Genomic DNA, 23,521 nt, shown 5'->3' with positions numbered 1-23,521 from the left:
ATTCAGTATAGCATTGGTGGGCAACAGGCAGCCCACTGCGCCTTCATCTGCAACCCCCAGCCCGCTGCTCCTGATCTTATTCGCTTCTTACAGAGAATAAGACTGAATTGGAGCAGCTGACTTGTCATGTGTCCCCGACTGCACGTTGCAGAGAGGTCACACAGCACCACCAATCATAGGAGGACGAGTTAATTGCATTGCATTTTGGACCAGATTCTCTCCCTCCTTCCTCTGTGGACTCTGTAAATGTATGGAGGTCTGAATGGGCATGTGAAGTGGTGTATGTGTGGGAGTTAAGGAATGCATGTGATTTTGTGAAAGGGATGAGATGGTATGTCGGGCTGTTTTTTGAGCAAGTGGCAAATGTGGGTGCATTTTAGGATGTTGTGGTGGGTTCCCAACGTTGTTTACAAATTAAGGGTAAGGTTTGGCCCTTCAAGTATGATAATGCAACTGAAGGATTTCTTTTGTTTGTAACTTTTATTTTTGTGTTTGTTTTTTATGTTATGTTTTATGTTTCAGCTTAGTTCAGTGGCTTAAACACAGCAGGAAAGAATACTGTGAATTATGCAAGCACAGATTTGCCTTTACTCCAAGTAAGTTTCTTTCTTTAGTATTTTGTTAATAGAAAAGATACTCTTAAAGTTTAGTTTTGCCTGTTTAGTTTTTACAGTTTACTTACGATTTTGCAAAACTTGACACGAACTGCTACAATGGGGATACATAAATTCAAAAGGTTATAATACATAAACAGTAGTCTCTGGACTTCTAAGTCAAAGGATGATTAAAGTGTTGTAGTGATCATATTATTCTGCTTACTATTCATCCAAAGAATGAAGTAAGGACTTATTTAGCCTTATATACCCAAGGCTTTTGGCAGAATATATTTTATACAAGCAACACCACTCTGCGTGCCTTAAACGGTTATTTCCGGGGGGGTGGGGGGTTCAGTTATTTTTTTAGTGACATGGAGTACCTCTGGAACAGTTCTGATGGACCATTGTAGTGATGTATTTCTGCTCATTTTTCCTCGCACCCCATAGAGGTGTGTAGAGAAATTAATGGACATTACTTACTGTAGTAGGCGGTGTTCTTTGCTGCCAGACATCATGGTTATGTCAGGCACCACATCTCTTCTAATAGAATTCCCCATTATAACCCTTTAGTTTTAACAAAATAATTTTTAGATTAATTGTGCAATATCATCACTACCAACTGTAGATCGTGCGTTCACAGATTCCTATGGCAATCTGACCACCTTGTTTTCATTTAAAATTTCATTGGCCTATAAAGTACATTTAGAAGTGATATCTTTATTTGATTTTTGCAAATGTTAAAGTGAAAAGGGAGGAAAAGCTGCCATACAGGCGTTTCTGATAACGGCAGCATCTGTTTTACAATCAGCTTATTATAAATTTCATATTTCAATTTCATCTTTTTTATTTTTTTTTTTAATTTCTATGTCAACGTGTTATGGCAGTAGGCAGTTATTTTTTAAAACTCCTACTAAAATGCTTTTTACTCTGTGGAAAATGTTACAAATGCAAAGCTACAACAGCTATGCAGTCAGTGTTATAAGTATAATTGCACTGACACTTTGGAAATTTATATGGTCATGGAAGCAGAGTTGAGTTTCTCATTAAATGCAGGGTTCCATACCTAGTTCTGACCGTTGATCCATAAAAATTAGTTAACCTGTAATTCTCGCTCTCTTTTTTTTTTTTTTTTTTTTTTTTTTTTTTTGATGCATTTTGATTGCATTCTTGTTAGTAACTGTGATAGGGTTGTTTTATAAGGGGGCTTTTTAAAGAGAAACTAATATACTTAGAATATAGTTATATAATATACCTTTTTGTAAGTACTTGTGTATTCTGTGTGTGTATTCTGTGTGTGTATTCTGTGTGTGTGTGTGTGTGTGTGTTTTTTTTTCTATCTTCCAGTCCTAGTATAGTCTTAATATTGGTATCTTTTATATGCAATGCAAATCCCAGTGTATTATAATTGGATGAAAATTTATCACATTTAACGTTGACAACCATGTATTATTTTTCAGGTAAAAATGTAATTCATGCTTGTATATTGAGTTTATTTGCTTCTTATAGTTTATTCCCCAGACATGCCTTCACGGCTTCCGATCCAGGACATCTGTGCTGGACTTATTACAAGTATTGGCACTGCAATTAGATACTGGTTTCACTATACACTAGTGGCGTTTGCATGGTTAGGAGTGGTACCCCTTACAGCATGTAAGTATCAATTTAAGTACTGATATATTGCTTCATTAATACTTAAAATGATGACCCACCATAACCTGAATACAGTATGCACTTATCTGTGCCGCCATCTGTTTTCCTTTAGCATCTGTGTGCATTGTGTGTTTTGATCAGTCATTGTTGTTCATGTGCAGAATACATAAGTTGCAGTAAGAAGGTCCTTTTCTGATTTGAAAAATAAATAAATAAAAAAAAATAGACCAGTTTTCAAATACTTATTGGGGGACTCCATATGGTTAAATTTCCTCATCCATGAAGCAATGTCTTTTGATCTCTCCTTGACAATTTCATCTTATAACATACCTTTAAACTAGGGCTTCAGCACATATTCATAGTAATAATTGTAGCCTCGGAATAGGTTAAAAGTATTGCTGTGTTGTGGCTGATTGTCTTCCATTCCTCTGATCATTTTAAGTAAAGAGTGGAAAAATTTAGTAAACATTTATTCATTTGATCCATTTGCTTCTAATCAGAATGTTGCTTTCTCCCATGACTCTGGTGTCACCAAGGATAGTTAGAGGCATTAGGTGGTTGAGGGAAGGCAATTTTCTGGAAGATGTATTAAGAGTTGTAACTTCTGGGCTGAGATCAAGTTTGCTAGGCAAATTTTCAGATCACTTTCTTTGCTGAGTGACTGGTTTCTCAGATGACTTCAACCTGTACTTCATGTAACGTAGGTCAGTTGGCAGCCATTTTTATCCTGTAAAAATAATAATCTAGTATTCTTTGGGGTACATTGCATAACATGCTATAGTGAATGTTCCAGGACTTTGGCACTTTAAAAACAAGTATTTGTTCCTCCATCCTCTATATCCCCATCTGGCAGGGAACTCATTTTTTTTTTTTTAGATTGTTTTTTTTTTTGTTTTTTTTTTGTTGGGTGTCTTGACAGCTTGATTTTATTTTAATTCACGTTTCTGTTTTTTGGACTATTACTGCCTTGCTGGACTGCCTGCATTTGGAGTGGGTTTCTCAGTACATCCTGCTCAGTTTGTCCTCGGGAGGGGATCCCAACATTACAGGCACAGGGTAGTGCCTGGGACCCTGCGATGCTGCTGCATCATCGGTGGACAATAACCCAACAGTGCCAGACCACGCACAAGACAAGCGGCTAACAGACAGGTGACCTCCAGATGCTGGTGAGGGGGTGGGTAGATCAGCCACGGTCAACTGCAGGGAAGTAATCTTGATACTCCTATTGTACAACTGTCCAAAGCTACTTCCGTTCCACTCCCAAGTGCTGCAGCACTTAAGAATGCTCTCTATTATCCTATCCCTGCTATCCTTACATTTTTCTATGTATTGGCTAGTGCTTCTCTAAGACCCATTTCTCCTTCAGCTTGGGTCAGCAAGGCTGTGGAGAATTGATCAGAGCAATTTTTGCATGGTTTGTACTCTTGGGAGGTTTAGGGTACATTTGAAGTTGTACAGTTTCATTCAATGGTGTTCCAGATCGAACTAATTGAGAAAAATGACAACTCGCATATACAGTTGACCAGACAGAGCATCAGTTTGTCTCCAAGAACCGAGTCTGTGCTAATCTGGTGGCTGAGAAATCAAGTTCAACCGGAGCCGTCCTTTTTCCAGATTGAATTGGACTATTGTGATGACTGACACGAGCTTTCGGGGCTGGGAGCTGTTACTTTTCAGTGCCGGTTTCAGGGTTTTCTGTTCTTTGTGGAAGCTAAGCTTCCAATCGATGTTCTAGAATAAATAGCGGTGTTAAATGCTCAGGGTCATCTTCTGTTGCGGGGAAAGCCCATTAGGATTCAGTCAGGCAATGCCTAGGTGGTAACTCTCATCAGTTATCAGGGAGACACAAAAACTTGCCTTGCAATGAAAGAATCCAGAAGATCATACGCATGGCATAACAAAATATTATGGCAATATTGGCTGTGCTCATACTGGGGGTGGAAAACTGGGAGGCAGATTGCCTAAACGGGCATGTTCTGCATCTGAGAGAGTAGTCCCTTGTCCTGGACATCTTCCAGCAAACTGTGAAGAGATGAGGGTTAGCTGAAGATTCACATGATGTGTTCAAGGTTGGAAAACAAGGTGGAGCAGTTTAACTAAAGGACTGGAGTTCCACAAGCATTCCCTGTCAACAACTTGTTGGTTTCATGGGATTTCCGCACTACCGTACCTCCCCAGAAGGGTAAAAAGAGAGCGAGTCCTTATGGCTGTTGTTGGCACTAGACTGGCCAAGACTGTTGGGTTCGTGGACATTCTCAGGATGTCGGTGAGTCATTCATGGCGTTTTCTCCTATGGAAGGATCGATTGTCCAAGGGACCATTATACAAGGCTTCGTGCAACTAACTTTAAAATGTTTTCATTTGAAGCTGCGATCCTTAGGAAGAGGTTCTTAGTACTTGGATAATGATGTAGAAACCGTGTTCAGAGCTAGAAAGCCTGCCTTGGCTAGGAATTATTATAGAAACTGTAGGAGAAGTTGCTTTTCAACTACTTGACAGTCCATTTGCTCCTAATTTTACAGGATTTTTTGGATAGCGGTTTAAAACTTGGGTCTTGAATTTGGTGTTGACGACATTGCAAAAACCTCAGTCTGAACCTCTTGAGTCAATGGAGGTGATGTTTTTCACATGAATTTCATATTTACGGCCAGGAGTGTATTTGGACTGAAGGAGGCTCTGTCTTAAAAATCTCCTTTTCTGGTTCTCTTCACTCATTTAATGTTAGATGTGACAATCTACCGCCTATGCCACCCTGTCTGTTGTTGCTGGGAACCAGCTGGGCTTACTTTGCCACCGTTCCCTTTCGTTATCCAAATGCGCCCTCTTGCCGTAGTAGGAGGGGCTTACAAAGGCTGCCACCACTGGATTCCTTACCGTTCTCCAATACCGGGTTTCTTCTGGGTAACTGTCTCTGCTAGGGTACCCACTTGCTGGTACCCCTGACCGCTCACTATGGATCAGGGTTGCTGTGGATGGATCCCCCCTGGCCTTTCACACTGGCCAGAGCTACTGGGTAGCGAGCAGAGCGGTGGTGCTGGGACGCTGGGTTCAAACCTCAGACAGCCGCAAACGGATTAGATTTTGGGTCTAATCTGTAGGTCACAGGATTTTCAGCATGGAAGACGTTTTCAATTAGGTCTTTGAAGAAAGTGATGTTTAATGCAGTCACACTGATTGAATGTACCAGTGATCAGGTCAGATGGAGCAAGAATGATGATATAGTTCAGTGTACAAGGTCTCTCTTTTTATACAGCTTGGACACAGCCTCACAGGGTAAGCCAGCCCCCTGAGGTCCGAGTTATTTTTAGTATCAGGATACGATATAAGTTTCACAAACATGGATTTACATACAATGCAAAGCTAACAATATTTACACTAGTCTGTTATGTGCTAAAACTTGAAGCTTGCATTGTCTAATGCAGCCACGCCAGACAGTCAGGCAGTGGCTCCCTGCTGGGTATACAGGTTAAACAGGTGTTTTGTCACTTCATATAAAGAATTAGCATTTTCTGCTATTAGCAAACAGACTTCCCCTAGTAAGGTTACAAATCCAAACAATGACACTTTCATACAAAACACGTCCAGATGTAACATAAGTGAATTTCAAATTATACATTAGTGCCTGCACCTCTGGTTGAAATACATGTCTACAATAAATTATTTCTACATGATCCAGCCGCAAATAAGTTATTGATAAGTGATCCAGTCACACTCCCACCCGCCCCTCTGTCCATGCAGGCAACCAGTGTGCCATGTCCCAACGATTTGGTTCCTGGTCCCGCAGTCTTTTAGAGTCGTGAACTGAGGGATCCGGCCCTTCCTGCCGAGACAGTCCATCCGCATTGCTGTGAGCCTTTCCTTACTTGTGAATTATGTGAAAGTCATAAATTTGAAGGGCAAGGCTTTATTGCAACAATCTGCCATTTTCCCCTGCGGTGTGTTGTAGCCACTTTAAAGGATTATGATCAGTCACCACCGTAAAATGTCGTCCATACAAATAAGGTTGAAGTTTTTTCATTGCCCAAATAATGGCCATTCTTTCTCAATTGGGCATACCCCACCTCCCGGTTTAGCAGTTTTCTGCTCAAATAGGTCACAGGGTGCTCCTGTCCATTTGGCCCCACCTGGCTAAGTACTGTTCCCAGTCCATATTGTGACACGTCAGTTTGCACAATAAAGTCCTTGTCATAATTGGGCGCCAACAGTACTGGAGCACGAACCAGGGCTTCCTTTAACGACTGAAATGCCAGCTCACAAGCGGGTGTCCAGTCAACTACTTTGGGGAGTTTCTTCTTAGTAAGATCTGTCAGGGGCTTCGGTACAGTACTAAAGTCTGGGGCGAAACGACTGTAGTACCTTAAGTTCCCTAAGAAGGCCTGTACTTTTTTTTGGGTCGTGGATCGCAGCCAGTCTCTGATTGCCTTAGCTGGTTCTGGCTTAACCCAACCTCCCCCCACACGATAACCCAGGTACTGCACTTCTGACATCCCCCATTTGACACTTGTCTGCTCTGATGGTCAGACCTGCCTTCTGTATTTTCTCCAACTCTTGCCCTACATGTTTCAGATGATCCTCCTAGGATTTACTGAAAATGGCAATGTCATCCAAGTAAGCATGAGCAAAGCCTTTACACTCTTCCAGCAGGTAAACAACCACACGCTAGAAGGTGGCTGGCGCATTCTTGATCCCAAATGGTTTGGACTTAAATTCAAACAGGCCAAATGGGCTGATGAATGCCGACCATTCCTGAGCCTCGGGGTTCAGCGGTATCTGCCAATACCCCTTGCTCAAGTCAAGGGCTGGAATATACTTTTGCTTCAGCTAACTCATCTAACAGAACTTCAATTCGGGGCAGGGGATAGGCATCGGACACGGTTAACTCGTTCACCGGTGGTAGTCTTCGCAAAACCACGTTGTCTTATTCTTCTTTGGAACAAATACAAAGGAGGACACCCACGGAGTATGCAATGGTTGGATCATCCCTAGCTCAAGCATTTCCTGTACCTCTTTGTATATACTTTCCTTGGCCTTTTGTGAGACCCGATAAGCGGGTTGCCTAACTGGCCTATGCTCCCCAGTGTCCATATGGTGCAGTGTCCATATGGAGTTGAAAAGGACCACAGCATTGCCTCAAGCTACTCCCTCTTGCTGCCACTCAACTTCTCATCCCAGCCGACTTCCTTTACACCACCTTCACCTCTGGCATCCTCAAGGAGGTAATGTAGTGGGTCACTTCCTGGTTCCTCAGTCTGTATACAACAAACTACTGCTACCGACTCCACACGCTCGTGGTATGCCTTCAACATATTTACGTGGTAGTTCCGCTGCCGCTTGCCGTCGCTATCAAATGACACCACGTAAATGATGTCACTTGGTCATTTTGAGACCGTGTATTGTCCAGCCCAGTCAGCCTGTAGCTTGTTGTGGTGCGTGGGCATCAAAACAAGGACCTTCTACCCTACCTCAAACACTCTGGCATGCGAGCCCTAATCATACCAAGTCTTCTGTTTGGCCTGCTATTCCGCTAGGTTAGAATGCGTGAGCCTCATGATATTCTCTAACCGATCGCTGAGCTTCAACACATATTTAACCACAGAGACATCCTGGGTGAGTAGCTCCCCTTCCGAAGACTCCCGGAACAGGTCAAGAGGTCCATGGACTCTGCGGCCATTTAATTGCTCAGGGAGAGAAACCAGTAGACTCCCTATAAGTGAGCAGGAGATTCCCCCCCCCCCCACCCTCTGAAGTTACAAATGGCCGCAGCATGTGCTTCAGAGTGCAATTGAATTGCTTGCACAGTCCGTTATTCTGGGGATGGTATGGGGCAGAAAGGAGTTATCGCACTTTGCCCAGAGACACCGGATCAGTTCACTCCTGAACAGTGTCCCTTGATCGGTTGGGATCTCACTAGGGAACCCTACTCTGCTAAATACTCCTAGCAGCGCGTCCGCTAACTTAACTCCAGTTATGGAGGACAGAGCTACAGCCTCTTGATATCGGGCAGCGTAGTCCTCCTCGGTGAGGATGTATCTCTTCCATGATCTACTGGGCATAGTAAGGAGATGTTCGATGTCCACAGCCACTTGCTGAAAAGGTTCCTCAACTGTTGGCAAGGACCTGAGGGGAGCACGAGCACTGGGGCGCCCAAGACACTGACACACAACACAGGACTTGCAGTAGGCCCGGGTGTCATATGACATTCCAGGCCAGATAAAGTTCTATGTCAGGCGCTTCTGTGTTCGGTCTCTTCCCTGGTGTCCTACCATAGGGATTTCACGAGCAACTGACATCAGCTGCGCCCGAAAGCCCCGTGGTACCACCGGTTGAACTTGTTCCTGGACTGGTCTATACCCATCTACCTTCCTAGGTATACGGTACAACAACCCTTTACACCAGTTCACACTGCCCACCTCCATCGCTGGAAGGCTGCCGTCAGCCTGGCGCCTCATGCCTTCCAGTGAGGGATCAGAGAGCTGAGCTGCACTGAACTCTTCCCTGCGGCTCTCACTATTTATTGTCTCAGTCAGGATACGCTGCAGGAGGGTCTAGGTTGGGGTTACTAGGGTCATTAAAAGGGGGGCGGTCACTGTGGTCAGCTATACTCACCGCTAGAGCTGGCATACTGCTAGGGACAGGAGCATCACCAGGCATCCCCACAATATCAGGGTTGCAAGAGACAACATCCTCTGCATTGCTAGGGGATGTAGTCTTTCCAGAGGCAAAGGGATGGCTGTTTCCTGAATAAATAGCAGATGTGGTCTTATCCTCTGGGCTTGGTGATGCAGGTGTAGATCCTGAAGACTGTAGTTTAGCAGCTTGGCTCCCCGTTATAGAGTTGAGAAATGCGGTCACAATTCCAACCTGAACATCGTTGCTCAAGATCACATCAGTTGGTGGGCCATCCATAACGGCAACATCTTGCAACTCTCGGCCATCTCCCTAGTCCAGATACACCCTTACTACAGGCACTTCCTTCTCCGGTCCATCTGCCTCGGTAACTTTGGCAGTGCGATCCTGCAATACTGCAGCAGGATCAATTAGATGGGGGCTCACTACAGTTATGGATGCCCCTGAGTCTCTCAGTTCTCCTTTCTGCAGTGGTCCCACTTGGACTGGCTACAGGTTCTTTCACATGTTTTTGGGGGGTCTTTTGGACACACAGGGGACACTCTCAGCTGAGTCACCTTCAGACACGCCACAATCCATTGGGCTGGCAGCAGGGGTGGAAACAGTCTCTACTGGCTCACCTTTGCCAGTTTAGCATATCAGCTGGGCCCCAGGACTCTGATTAGGGTCTTGAGTCTGGGGTGCTGGGGCTGTGTGATAGTCCATCCTTAAATGACTGGTTTTCCCGCAGTTGTTGCACTTCCTCTCCAGCCTGGGCTCCGATGGTCTCTGATAACTCCCAGGGGCGGGGTGGTGGCTGGCGAGTGGTACCCGAAGTGTTAGCTACTTGCTTTTGGGGGTGAGTAGAAAAGGGGTGTCCCCCTGATTGTACATTCCTTTTGGGTTGGCTGTTAACTTGGCGCTTCTGACAGTGTGTCCTCAATGCCACATAGTGATCTGCCAACTGGGCCGCTTTTTCCAGGGTTGCTTGGGTACGGTCCAATCCCCACTCCTTTACTTCCGGTGCGCACCAGCGGTGAAACTGCTCTCTACAAATGAAGTCCACTAATTCTTTCCAGGACTTGCCTTCAGATCCATTAATCAATCTTATTTCCATCTGTTGCAACTGGTTGACAAATTCCTCATGACAGAGTTGGGTGCTTTTAGCACCCATAAATAATTTTTTTGTGGCTGGATCATGTAGAAATAATTGTAGAAATATATTTCAATCAGAGGTGCAGGCACCAATGTATAATTTAAAATGCACTTATCGTGTTACATTGGAATGTGTCTTGTATGGAAGTGTCATTATTTGGGTTTTTAATTTTGCTAGAGGAAGTCTGTTTGCTGACAGCAGGAAATGCTAAGTAAGTCTTTATATGAAGTGACAAACGCCTGTATACCCAGCTGGGGGGCCGCTGTCTGGCGTGGCTGCATCTCAGATAATGCAATTTTCGAGTTTTATCATATAACAGAGTAGTGTAAATATTGTTAGCTTCGCATTGTATGTAAATCCATGTTTTGGAAACATATATCTATCTTGATACTAAAAATAACTCGGACCTCAGGGGGCTGGCTTATCCTGTGAGGCTGTGTCCAAGCTGTATAAAAAGAGACCTTGTACACTGAAATGTATCACCATTTTTGTTCCATCTGACTTGATCACTCTTACCTTCAGTCAGTGTGACTGCAAATAAACATCACTTTCTTCAAAGACGTGCTTGAAAACGTCTTCCATGCTGAAAATCCTGTGACCTACAGATTAGACCCAAAATCCAATCCGTTTGCGGCTGTCTGAGGTCTGGACCCAGCTTCCCAGCACCTCCGCTCTGTCTGCTACCCAAAAGCTCTGGCTAGTGTGATAGGCCAGGAGGGATCCATCCACAGCAACCCAGATCCATAGTAAGCGGTCATGGGTACCAGTGATGGGGTACCCTAGCAGTGACACCCAGAAAGAACCCGGTACTGGATGCCAGTTAGAAGTCCAGTGGTGGCGGCAATTTGTAAGCCCCTTGTACTGCAGTTAGAGGGCCTATTTGGGATAACAAAAGGGGATGGTGGCAAAGTAAGCCCAGCCGGTACCCAGCAACAACAGACAGGGTGGCATAGGCGGTCCATTCTGTCACAGATATATTACAGAATATTGGATCAAACTGTATAACCAGTAAATTAGGGGATGTTTTATGATTGATTATTAATTTAATAACTTGTTGTGGTTAACTCCTTTACTTGTCCACATGATGTGAAAGAAAATGTGAATCTTCAGACCAGGCCACCTTTTTCCAGTGCTCCATGGTCCAGTTCTGGTGCTCACTTATCAATTGTTGGTGGTTTTGGACATGGGTTAACATGACCACTCTGACCAGTCTGCGATTACGCAAGCTGAAATGCACTGTGCTTTCTGACACTTTTCTATCATAGCCAGCATTAACTTTTTCAGCAATTTGTGCTCTTTTGTGGGATTGGACCAGACTGGCTAGCCGTTGCTCACCAAGCATTTCAATGCCCTTTGGGTGACCTTGTCCCTGTCAACTGTTAACCCAGTGGTTCCCAAACTTTTGCAGTTCGCGGCACCCTTAGAGTCTCCAAATTTTTTTCAAGCACCCCTCCAAAATAATTACTGAGCAGTCCTGTTTTAGAAGTAGTTGGGTCAAAAAATTGTAATAAGTATTTAGGTCACGACAGAAATACTTATTTAGTTGTATGCAAAAATGCCCTTCTGCATCCAGACACTCTGCCCCCTCTGCATCCAGACACTCTGCCCCCTCTGCATCCAGACACTCTGCCCCCTCTGCATCCAGACACTCTGCCCCCTCTGCATCCAGACACTCTGCCCCCTCTGCATCCAGACACTCTGCCCCCTCTGCATCCAGGCGCTGTCGCCCCTCTCACGCTGTCGCCCCTCCTCTGCCCTCTCTCACGCTGTCGCCCCTCCTCTGCCCTCTCTCACGCTGTCGCCCCTCCTCTGGCCCGCGCCAGCCCTAGAAAAAAGAAAGCAAACAGAAACTTACCAATCCGCGCGGCGCTAGGACCCTGCAGCCTCCTCTCGCGCAGCTGTCACTGACGTCGATATTCAGTGACAGCTGCAGGAGAGAGGAGGCTTCAGGGTCCAAGCGTTTCTGTTTGCTTTCTTTTTTTCTAGGGCTGGCCCGCGGCACCCCAGTGACAGCGCAAGGGAGCCGCGGCGCACAGTTTGGAAACCGCCGTGTTAACTGGTTGTCCTTTCTTGGACCAATTTTAGTAGTTACTAACCACTGCATACTAGGAACACCCTACTATTCCTGCAGTTTTGGAGATGCTCTGATACTGACGTCTAGCCATCACAATTTGGCCCTTGTCAGTTGCTCAGATCCTTATGCTTGCCCATTTTTCCTGCTTCCAGCACATCAGCTTCAAGAACTGTCTTATCACTTGTTGCCTAATATATCCCACACCTTGACAGGGCCATTGTAACAAGATCACCAATGTTATTCCCTTCACTTGTCAGTGGTTTTATTGTTTGTGATAGATATAGATATAATATACACATTCCTTCCATACACTACTGGGGTCATGGGTTCAATCCAAGCCAAGACACTATTTGCATGGAGTTTGCACATTACATTAGGGTAGGGACAGATGTGAATTACATTTTCTCTGTTAAATGCTGTTTTAATATGTATGTATGCGCTTTAGAAATAATTGATACGGGTGGGGGGGGGGTGGAATATATATCTAAATCGAAAATATATATTATAATGCACTTATTGATTCTACACTTGTATTTGAGAAAACATATTAGGCGGTCAAGTATATATTTTGTTTTTCTCCCTAGGTCGTATTTACAAGTGCTTGTTTACTGGCTCTGTGAGCTCACTTTTGACCCTGCCTTTAGATATGCTGTCTACGTAAGTAAGGATGTCATGTCATTGCTCTGTTGGAAGAAAAACTTTTATGCGATTTTTAAAAAAAAAAAAAAAAAAAAAAAAAAGCAACTGCAGTTTTAGTCCTGTAACTGTTTGGAATAAGGTAAAACTTCTGTCTTTTTCAGCAAATGTTATGCTCTTTTTTTTTTTTTATTATGAACAGCACAGCTCTTGAACAGTTATGGAGATTGAGTGCACTAGATTTTGCTACATTGTTTTAGTATGGCATATGTTTTATACTCTTATGTGCTGCATTAATTTTTTTTGAGAATTTACATTCAACTAAAACTGCATTAACCACTTTACGACCATGTATTAATGTTGCTTTGTTCTTTTCAACCAACTTTGACCACTCCCTCTCTGTAATATGAGTGAACGTACATTTTGATTTAGAACAATCGTTTTTTTTTTTTAAAGTAATACTTTACAGTAATTGTTTCTTTTGACTCTGACATCTATTGGGAGTCACTGAGTACATTGAGTATCCAGATGTGCTGGAACTTTAAATCTTAGTTCTCTGTAATGCCTTCCCCTTTATACCCCTTACCTGTAATGATCTCAGTTTTGTTTAAGTGCCCGGCAGTACAAGTGGAGTTTTTTTGCTAGGGCTACTTTAGCAGCATTATCATAATGTTTTAGGTTTATCTTTTAGTTTGTTTTATTTACTTATACAGAACCATACAAGCTGTAAAGCCTTGGAGCCAGGGTCTGCGATGGCAGCAGGATGTAGGACAGCTCACAGAATGACTGTGTGCTGCTATAAGCGAGGGATTGGGGGTAGAGAGAGGGTGCCTCCACTACATCTAATGCTTGATACCTCCAGGGGAGCTGGTCACAGGCAGTGACCAGTATTTCTGTGTAGCGGCTGCGAGATAGCAGCCGTGGCTTTGGCACGCACCTGAGGTGTTGCAGTTGGCGATTATAACCCACTCCCTATACAGTGCTGTGAGAGGAAATGTAGGCAAACTTGCAGTGGGCTCTATGTTTGGATTGTGCCTCTGTTAGAGGGGGAGATGCTTCTCTCCTCATGAGCCTTGGTCAAATCAGAGTTACTTAGTTGTTTGACCCAATTAGGCACTGGTTTGGTAGAGGTATCTGTCCTTTTGGCCAGCTGCCAATCTAGTTTTGGGCTCTGGGGAAGGGGATTTTTACCCCTCTTAGCACTTCCTCCTTGGTACACACACACACACACTCTTCCATTTTGGATCTCCAGCACTCTGTTCCTTAAATCTATATGGTACCAGGTCTTTAGGGTTGGTTTGAGTGGATAATCCCTCTGATTGCTTTAGCTATTGGGCTGTATTGCAGGCCCCCCACTGTTTTTTTTGATTGTGTGCTGCTTCTATACTTTCTGATTTTGTTTTCCCTCTGTCTGCCCAGTTGAATAAGGGGAGATCCTTCAGTGCTAAGACTGGTATTACTTCTATGACTTAAGTTTACCTGATACAACTCCAAATTGCCTTCTAAACAGAAGGTGAGGATACTTGGTGTGCAAACAACCAGTGAATCCGATGCTCTGGTTTCCAGCCAGGGTAGGCTAGGTATTCAGCCAGTTCTATTTGTGAGCTTTCTTAGCTTGCCCATTTCCGTTAGGGGGATCTTTCCTGATTCCTTCCAGCTCTTCAGTGAGTTTGGTAGTTCCGTTTTCCCTAAGGCCAAGCCAAGGCGGTGGTATTTGAAAAGCTGGCTTGGGCCAAAAGTCTGGCAACTACAGTTCAGGACCTGGTTAAGGTTTCCTTGTCTTTAGAAATTGTGTTGGCATCCGCCACGCCAGCCACTTTGCGTAAGTACGGGAGTGTGGTGACATCTAAACCTGTGGAGATGGAGTCTGACTATTCCTCCCAGAAGGAGAGCAAAGTGCTAATTATTGTAGCAGACATATTGTATTCGCATGTCTGCATACACACACAGGGGACTTTGCAATATAATTAATTAGTAAATTAAACATGTTTTAGCTAAGAAATAAAGAGCCATCTTGAACACAATGGTCTCTTTAGAAGTGTGAGTCTATCAAAAATGTCTGGGTGGATGGTCTATTTATTTGCTCAGCTGCGCAATGTAAGCAACTGGGTGTTCTCTGAGTGTTTGAAAAAAAAAAAAAATATGTGAATGCAGCAATACGGTACTTTGCACAATACAAAATGCAGGCAAATTTGAAAAATAACTGAATATATAAAATATTTGGCTATATTGACTGGGCATTAACTATAATACACTTTCTACAGGGTGATTCAAAAGTCGCAGTACACCCTTTTATTTCAAAAACTCTACAGGAATTGGGCCGATTGGCCGATTTCAAGATGGCGCCCATGTTTGGTACATACCGTAAAAGATAGACCACGTCACCCATACCTTACTGGAGTATTCAGGTTTCCCAATTTCCTGTAGAGTTTTTGAAATAAAAGTGTGTACTGCGACTTTTGAATTACCCTGTATATTATTCAAGTGTGTGATGAGGGAACTAGGGATAACAATTTATAGTAACTCGTGACCCAAACTGTACCTTGTTTGTTACACTAATAGGGGTTAAGGGTCCTTTCGTTTCCTCACATTGAGCCTTTGACTTTAGGTCTGGGAGGCTGATGTGGAGTCCAAGAGGATTTGAGTCACTTCCTTTCTCGGCAGGTGTTTTGTTTGGGTCACAGTTTGATGACATCAATTACAGGAGGTAAGCATGCTTTCCTTCCCGTTAATGCTGTCAAGTCCAAATTTTCCATATTTCACTCTTTCTGGTTCTCTGGGAGAATGAGGAGTCTGCATACCAGAGGGTAATTTTCTGCTCCTAGGAGGAGGTATGCAAATAGGTAGAACTAGTCGTCCAGCAGCCAAGCCTTCGGACAAGCTAAAGACATGATTGACTTTCTGCCCACTCAGGAACTGCTGTGGGTAGGAGCCTGTCTTCATTTCTTTTAGGATCAGTGATTCCATTTTACCACATATACATGTGTGAACGGAACTATGGATTGGTGTGAGGAGCGAGTCATGCAAACTGTACCTAGTGTCTCACACTAATAGGGGATGAGTTAGACCTACATCATATCCCTGGTCCCCTCATCATAGACTTTATTTTTGTAGAAATGTGTTGCATTTAATGCCCCAGTCAAAAGGGAGAAATGTATTTTGATGTACCTGCATTATTATATGAATCCAGCATGCCTTGCAGATGTCTCTAAAGTGTATTTTAAGGTATAAACATGATTATTAGATTAGAAGTATTAGACACTGAATGTAGCTATTTTCAGTTTGTTTTGTAGTCCTCATATGTGCATACTATTTAGTGCTAGTGCCAGTGTATTGTAGCTAATGTAGCTAGGATGTTGGCTCAGCTTCTGTATTCCCTGCGTCACTTTAAATTGCCATGTTGTAGTTAACTGTAGGGAGTATTTTATATCTGGAACAATTGTGTCCAAGATGGTTCCTAAATATTAAGCAATATATTTAAGTATTTAAATATGTAACAAAGTTTTGCAAAGCCTCCCTGTATGTGTATGCAGACAGGAATACAATGTGTCTGCTACATTAATTGGTAAATCCTGTTATCTCAGGGTGATTGTGATTAGATTAACAGCAGATCTATTGTTTGCAGAAAACTATCTCGTCTCCAGCCCTTGTCAAACTTTGACACCTTCTATGTGGACAATAGTGTAACTAGGGTATAGCATGAGGGAGGACAACTGAGAAAACGTGAGACCTCTGGTTTGCAGCATCTGAGGATTCGTCAGTGACTACAGGTTGTGGGCAGGATGCTATGTGATTTGATATCCCAGGTTAGGAGACCCTGAAGATCTGTCTGCGTTAACTAGCAGTAGAACTACATAAGTTCGAAACTTGCTGTCAGTGGAGAGTCTCAGGCTGAAGACTAAGCACTACACAAGGAAACTACCAACTAGGGCTTAGCTAGCAGTTAATCTTATGACTGTAATTTGCTAATATTATTGTGGTGCTATTAGTTTTATGTTTCGTGTGTATTTACACAAATAAACCACACATTTTACCTAATTATTTGCCTGAGCGGTTTGTACCCACGTGGGGACACCCTAGACAGGTGTTTTCACAATCAGGGCTATATGTTCAATCTCCTCAGATCCCGCATACAGACAATTATTACCACAGGGTTTCCTGCAAACTGGGGAAGAGGCTATCCGCTCCCTGATTTCCTCTGGAGTGGTGCTTTCAATCCCATATCATCAAAAAAGGTTTGGGATTTTACTCCAACTTCTTTTTGGTGAAGTCCATCAGTTTATGCAGACCCATTATCAATCTAAAATCTAAAACCCAGCTTCGGGTGCCCAAGTTCAAGATGAAGTCCTTGAAATCCTTGATACACAGCATGTACCGTGACAAGTTCTTGGTGGCTTCGGAAATCAGGGACGTATATTTGCATGTTCCTATCTGGTTTGCTGCTCAGTCCGATAATTTCCAGTTCTGGGCTCTTTCCTTTGGGCTTGCCATGGCACCAAGAGTCTTCACCAAGCGCTTATCTTCTCTCTTGAGTTCCAAGCGATTGACAATCACTCTCTACTTCTCATCAAGGTAGAGTTGATGTTTGTGCTTGTGACAGAATAGACCGCCTATGCCACCCTGTCTGTTGTTACTGGGAACCGGCTGAGCTTACTTTGCCTCCTTTCCCTTTCTTTATCCCAAATGCTTCCTCTAACTGCAGTAGAAGGGGCTAAAGCTGCTGCCACCACTGGACTCCTTCACGGCATCCAGAATGGCGTTCCTTCTGTGTAACTGTCGCTGCTAGTGTACCCCCTTGCTGGTGCACCTTGGCTGGTACCCCTGAACTCGCCTTATAGATCAGGGTTGCTGTGGATGGATTTCCCCTGGCCTATCACATTGGCCAGAGCTGCTGGGTAGTTGGCAGAGCGGTAGCACCGGAAAGCTGGGTCCAAACCTCAGAACAGCCAGAAACGGATTAGATTTGGGTCTAATCTGTAGGTCGCTGGAAATACAGAAGGGAAGAAGTTGTCAAAGCAGGATCTTGAAGCAAGTGATGTTTATTCGCTCTAGTGTCCTGACAAGGACAGTTCACACTGGTTTAAGGTACCAGTGATCAAAAGGGTTGAATAAATAATTACACATTTCAGTACAAACCAATGCTGATACAGTTTTGGACACAGCATCGCAGGGGGGTAAGCCAGCCCCCTGAACTATTTTCTGACCCCAAGTATAATGATGCAGTATGTTTCTCCAAACATGGATTTAAATGCAATTTATACTTAAAAAAAATTCACACTAATATGTGCGGTTTACATTGGTAGGTTTCCTATCCGTCTAACAGGACCTGCACACAAGTAAGGATGCCCTGCCGGTTCTTCAGGCTTATCTGTCACTTCACATGAAAGACTTACTTAGCATTTCCTGCTATCAGCAAAACAGACTCTCTCCCCACATATGTCTAATTTGAGATTACCTCCAACAAAGATTTGTTTTTGGTTTGTAACTTTCTCTGGCTCTGTCATCAATGAATACATTTCCTATAAAAAAAAAAAATATGCACACAGCATAATAAAAATCAGCACATTGCAATGATACAAACTGGCGCCCTGCGCTGTTACCTTTAAATAAATTTATACAATAAGTTATTTATAACTGATCCAGCCACAGTGCTTCTGTCCCGTGTGCAGATGACTGTACTGACTCTGGAATCCCATGCTTTGTTTCTGAACTATAAGAAGTCCAAAATGATTGTCACAGTGGATGATATTTTTGTTTTTGTTTTTATCAACACCTGGAAACCGTGTGTTCCTACTGCCAGACAACATATGCATTACAAAAAATGGTAGGGTGTCTTTAGGCTGTAGGACTTCAGTCGCTCATTTGGTGGCTGCAGAAGGAGAATCTCTGCAGACTTTGTCCATTCTCAATATGGGATTTGACTTTGGTGATTTACTGACACCAGCCTTCGGGATTAGGTGGCTGTAACTCTTCACACACATTTCATTGTCTTTGGACCTTGGAGCTATTCAAGCTTTCCATTCAGTGTGTTGGAACCGCAAACAGTGCTTCATGCTTTGGTAAGCACAGAGCATCTGTTGAGTGTAAAGGCAATGAGGATGCAATTAGACAGTGCCCCAGCTATGGCATATCTCAACTACCAGGCTGGCGCCAGAAGTCTTTTAGTGTTGTGAGAGACATACAAAAATGTTCAGTTGGTCAAATTAGCCGTTCATTCATTTGTGCCAGTCTTCATCCCACAGGTGGAAAATTGGGAGGCATACCTTCTGTGCAGACAGACTCTTCAGCCTGATGAATGGACTCACGGTCATTCTGGTAGCTCCAGATTGGCCTCAAAGGGCCTGGTACACTGACATTCTCTCCATGGCAGTTGGATTGTTGTAGCGTCTACTGCGTGGACCAGATATTATAAGTCAAGGGCAGTTTCTTGGGTGTGTAGTGCAAATCGTGCTTCATGCTTGGAAGCTGGTTTTCGCTGGAAAATTTCAGCGTTTGAAAAACATAGGTACGAGAAAGGGGTTTCCTACCTCTTCTTTTAATTTATCACGGTTGCTTTATGTGTTTACAGGAGACGTTGGATGCTGGTCTGCACCTTAGCTCTTTTAGGTTTCAGGTGTCTGCTCTGTATTCTTTCAAAAAAGACTGACTCTATTACTGGTTGTTCCGAAATTTTTGCAGAGTGAACTTCACATACAACCCTCTTATTTCCCTCCTGTGGGATCTCTGCTTCAAGAGCTGAAGGTGGTTTCTACATAATTTGGGCACAATTCCCCCCCAGAATACCACCACGATAAGTGTATTACCATTAATATGGTAAATTTAACCGTTGAAATTACCGTATTATTGATCGTTCCGCACACTAATACCATAATATCGATAATAGTGCGCAGGCCATGTTACTTTTTACAGTAACACGGCCAATTGAATCCCCATCTGTGAGTGCTTCTTGGATGGCCCTGCATGGAGCCTTAGCTGAGCAACTGTGTCAGATGACTTCCTGGTCCTCTGTATATACTTTTACCAGATTTTACAAGTTTAAAGTGTTTACATCCAGACATGACTTCTTTGGGACAAAGCTGTTTTGCACTGTTTCTTCTAAGCGTTTCCATCCTAGATGGCAGTTCTGGGATGTCCCCAATTCAACCGGTGTCACCCAATGGATGCCTTAGAAAATTGGATTTTTACACTTCCTTTAAATCCTTTTTTCTTAGTGCATTTGGAGACATTGTGCGCCCACTCTTTACACTCTGGGTTCTCCTTTGTGTGACATGTTTTGTTTTTGTTCAGGAGGTTGATTTCATCCCTTTCTGTTTGTTTCCCTCTGTTTCTGTGGGGCTTGGGTAACCATATAGATCCTTGCAAGAGAGAGGGGGAGAAAGAGGAGTTACAGACAACTGTTGAAGATTTAAAGTGGCCACACATCTGATGGACAATATACCCCAATGTATCAGGTGTCCCCAATCAACTATGAAAAAAGTATTTAATATTTTTATTTTATGCATTATATTAGATTTCAAAATACTGACAGACATGAAAAAGACTATAGTCATGGGCAAATGTTTTGAGATTTACACAAGTATTGGTTTTCAAAAAGTTTGCTGCTTTATTGTTTTTAGAACTTTTTGTCAGATGTTGCTATGGTATACTAGAGTAAAATTACAAGCACTTCATAAGTGTCAAAAAATGGTCTCAGGAGGCTTTACTGTTGGCATGAAACAGGACTGATGGTACGCTCAACTTTCCTTCTCCGGACAAGCGGTTTTCCGGATACCCCAAACAATCTGAAAGGGGATTCATTAGAGAAAATTACTTTACCCCAGTCCTCAGCAGTCCAATGTCTGTACCTTTTCCAGAATATCAGTCTGTCCCTGATGTTTTTCCTGGAAAGAAGTGGCTTCTTTGTTGGTCTTCGTGAAACTAGGCCATCCTCCAAAAGGCTTTGCCTCACTGTGCGTGGAGATGCACTCACACGTGCCTGTTGCCTTTCCTGAGCAAGCTCTGCACTGGTGGTGCCCCGATCCCGCAGCTGAAACAACTTTAGGAGACAGTCCTTGTGCTTGCTTGGACGTTCTTGGGCGACCTGAAGCCTTCTTCACAACTATTGAACCTCTCTCCTTGAAGTTCTTGATGATCAGATAAATGGTTGATTTGAGTACAGTCTTGCAAGCAGCAATGTCCTTGCCTGGGTAGCCCTTTTTGTGCAAAGCAATGATGACTGCACGTGTTTCCTTGCAGATAATCATGGTTAACAGAGGAAGAACAATGATTTCAAGCACCACCCTCCTTTTTAAAGCTTCCAGTCTGTTGTTCTAACTCAATCAGCATGACAGTGATCTCCAGCCTTGTCCTCGTCAACACTCTCACCTGTGTTAACGAGAGAATCACTGACCTGATGTCACCTGGTCCTTTTGTGGCAGGGCTGAAATGCAGTGGAAATGTTATTTTTGGGATAAAGTACATTGTCATGGCAAAGAGGGACTTTGAAATTAATTGCAATTCATCTGATCACAATGACATTCTGTAGTATATGCAACTTACCATCTCAAAACTTTTGGCCACATTCCTCCTCTCACTGAGGAAAATACCTGATAATGTCGCAATTGTGAGATCAAGGGATTTTCATTTTATCAGCGCAGAAGCACTTTTATACAGCGTTTACTCTGTATAACACTGTGTACAGTGACCAGGTTGACAGGAACCAAATTTAACAGGGCTGTTATAGTATGCTCTAGGGATTTGTACACACTTTAGACTTCGGCTTGCAGTTAAGCCTGCCTAAATACTAATACAGAATTTAGATTGGTTAAATAAAATAAATGTGGAGCTATTCTATGTACGGGTCATTCCATGCCAAATCATCACAAAAAAAATATTTTTTCAACCCGACCATCTCAGATTTTTGTTTTGCTTAGACGACATAAAGTAACTTTCATATGTAAAATTTTAGCCCTCAGTGATGCACGGTGTTCATGCAACAGGGTTGCAAACATGACAAAAAAAATCAAAAATTTACGCTTTCCAGGTCTCTAAAACTAATCATAACTTTGCTTCTAATTCCGGTAGAGCTTTCATGTTGGTCTTGTTTTGAAGCAAAATAAAAAATAGTTTTATATTTAAATATTGACTTCTACATTTCAAGGTCACATGATTTGACCTTTCACCTTGAATATCTAAAAAAGTGTATGTTTCATTTTTTTGTACACACAGTATGTTGTGTAGCTAAATACAATATCTCTTTGGTATAAGCTTCACTTTGGGAAGCCTTTGGGAACAGGAGTAAAAACAAATATTAAGTACGGCAGTTGAACCCCCTTTTGCACTAACCATGCAATTGACGAGTTCAGATTTGTCGTGCGGTGTCGGTGTGTTCTTCTCAGTCTGACTGCAGCTTCTGCATTGAGAACTAGTGATACAAGGTCTAAAACTGTTTATCTAATACAGTTTAACAGTGAATAGTGGTAGTTTGATCAAGAGCGTGACAAATGGATAAGTACATTAAGACTCAATGCTGCAACACATTTGATATTAAAGGACACAGCAGCAGAAGAAAACAAATAAGGCAGGTTCTACCATGGATAATTGAAATATTGCCACATGTCAATAGTGCTCAAATGATTTCTGATAACTGTAGGACACTAATTAAAAGGGAGTCTTTAGCTGCTGAGAAAGGATCGAGCACAATTGAGGAAAATGACACAGAAGTGGCAACTTGCATGATTGAATCAGCTTTGCAGTCATTAAATGAAATTTAAAGCAGTATGGGAGCATGTTTACTACTGTGCTGGTACTTCTGACCGCTTACTATGGATCAATGTGCTGTAGACGGATCCCCCCTGGCCTATCGCACTGTCCAGAACTGCTGGGTAGCGGGCAGAACGGTGGTACTAGGAGCTGGGTCCAAAATTCAGAACAGCTGGAGGATGGATTAGATTTAGGGTCTAATCTGTAGGTTACAGGATTACAGCAATATTGAAGAAGTTGTCTAGCAGGGTCTTGAAGCAGAGAGTGATGTTTATTTCCATCAAGTGTCCTGACAAGGTCATTCCCGCTGTTTAAAGGTATCTGTGGTGGTCAGGTCAGATGGAACATCAGATTGATACATTTCAGTGTACAAAGGCTCTCTTTATGCAGTTTTAGACACCGCCTCACAGGCTATTTTTAGAATCGGGTTGCAATTTGTTTACCCAGGCATGGATTTACATGCAATGCAAAGCTAATATATTTACGCTTATCTGTGATATCCCATAACCTTGCTGTGATTTCCTGCTTCTTATTTTGGACACAGTGGACATCTGACAGCAAGTCTAATTACCCCTTCCTTTCCCTTAAGGGGTATTGGACTCTCACATTAAAAGGTCTAATTAACATGAGATTAACATGGGTGCTTTCTTTCCAAGTGTTGCAGAATACACATTTCCTCCCAAAAAAATAACTCCCTAAGAAAAGTTGCAAAACCCCAAACAAGGCATTTTCTCACACCAAGATACACAGATACACAGATACACAAAAAACTTCCTAAACAAAGGCTTATTGTATCGGATATATACATCAGAAATAATGAATTTCCTCTAGCAAGGTTAAATCAAAACTAGTTTCTTCCCTGGTCTCAAAAATAAAGATTTCTATTACCAATATACACAATATCAAAAAATAAGTGCATTTGCAATTATATAAATAAGTACCCTGTGCTATTTCCTTTAAATATATTTATACCATAAGTTACTTATAAGTGATCTAGTCACAAATAATATATTCCATATTCTGGCTGAGGAACCTGTGCCTAAAAATAGTCAATGTAGTGAT

General features: G+C 42.8%; 1 protein-coding gene across 1 annotated transcript in view; it reads left to right on the top strand.

Annotated features, from left to right (window-relative positions):
* MARCHF6 (membrane associated ring-CH-type finger 6) overlaps positions 1-23,521 on the top strand; it is a 211,393-nt gene that overhangs the window by 51,852 nt on the left and 136,020 nt on the right. The window contains exons 3-5 of the mRNA XM_075214373.1: positions 523-596; positions 2,103-2,246; positions 12,667-12,739. Of these exons, the coding sequence (XP_075070474.1) occupies positions 523-596; positions 2,103-2,246; positions 12,667-12,739 (291 nt within the window). The remainder of the gene's footprint in view (positions 1-522; positions 597-2,102; positions 2,247-12,666; positions 12,740-23,521) is intronic.

Source organism: Mixophyes fleayi, chromosome 5, assembly GCF_038048845.1.
Source record: "Mixophyes fleayi isolate aMixFle1 chromosome 5, aMixFle1.hap1, whole genome shotgun sequence".
In the NCBI taxonomy this organism is placed as follows: Eukaryota; Metazoa; Chordata; class Amphibia; order Anura; family Limnodynastidae; genus Mixophyes; species Mixophyes fleayi.
The sequence above is the reverse complement of the archived record's forward strand: the minus strand, read 5'-3'. Positions and strand labels throughout refer to the sequence as shown.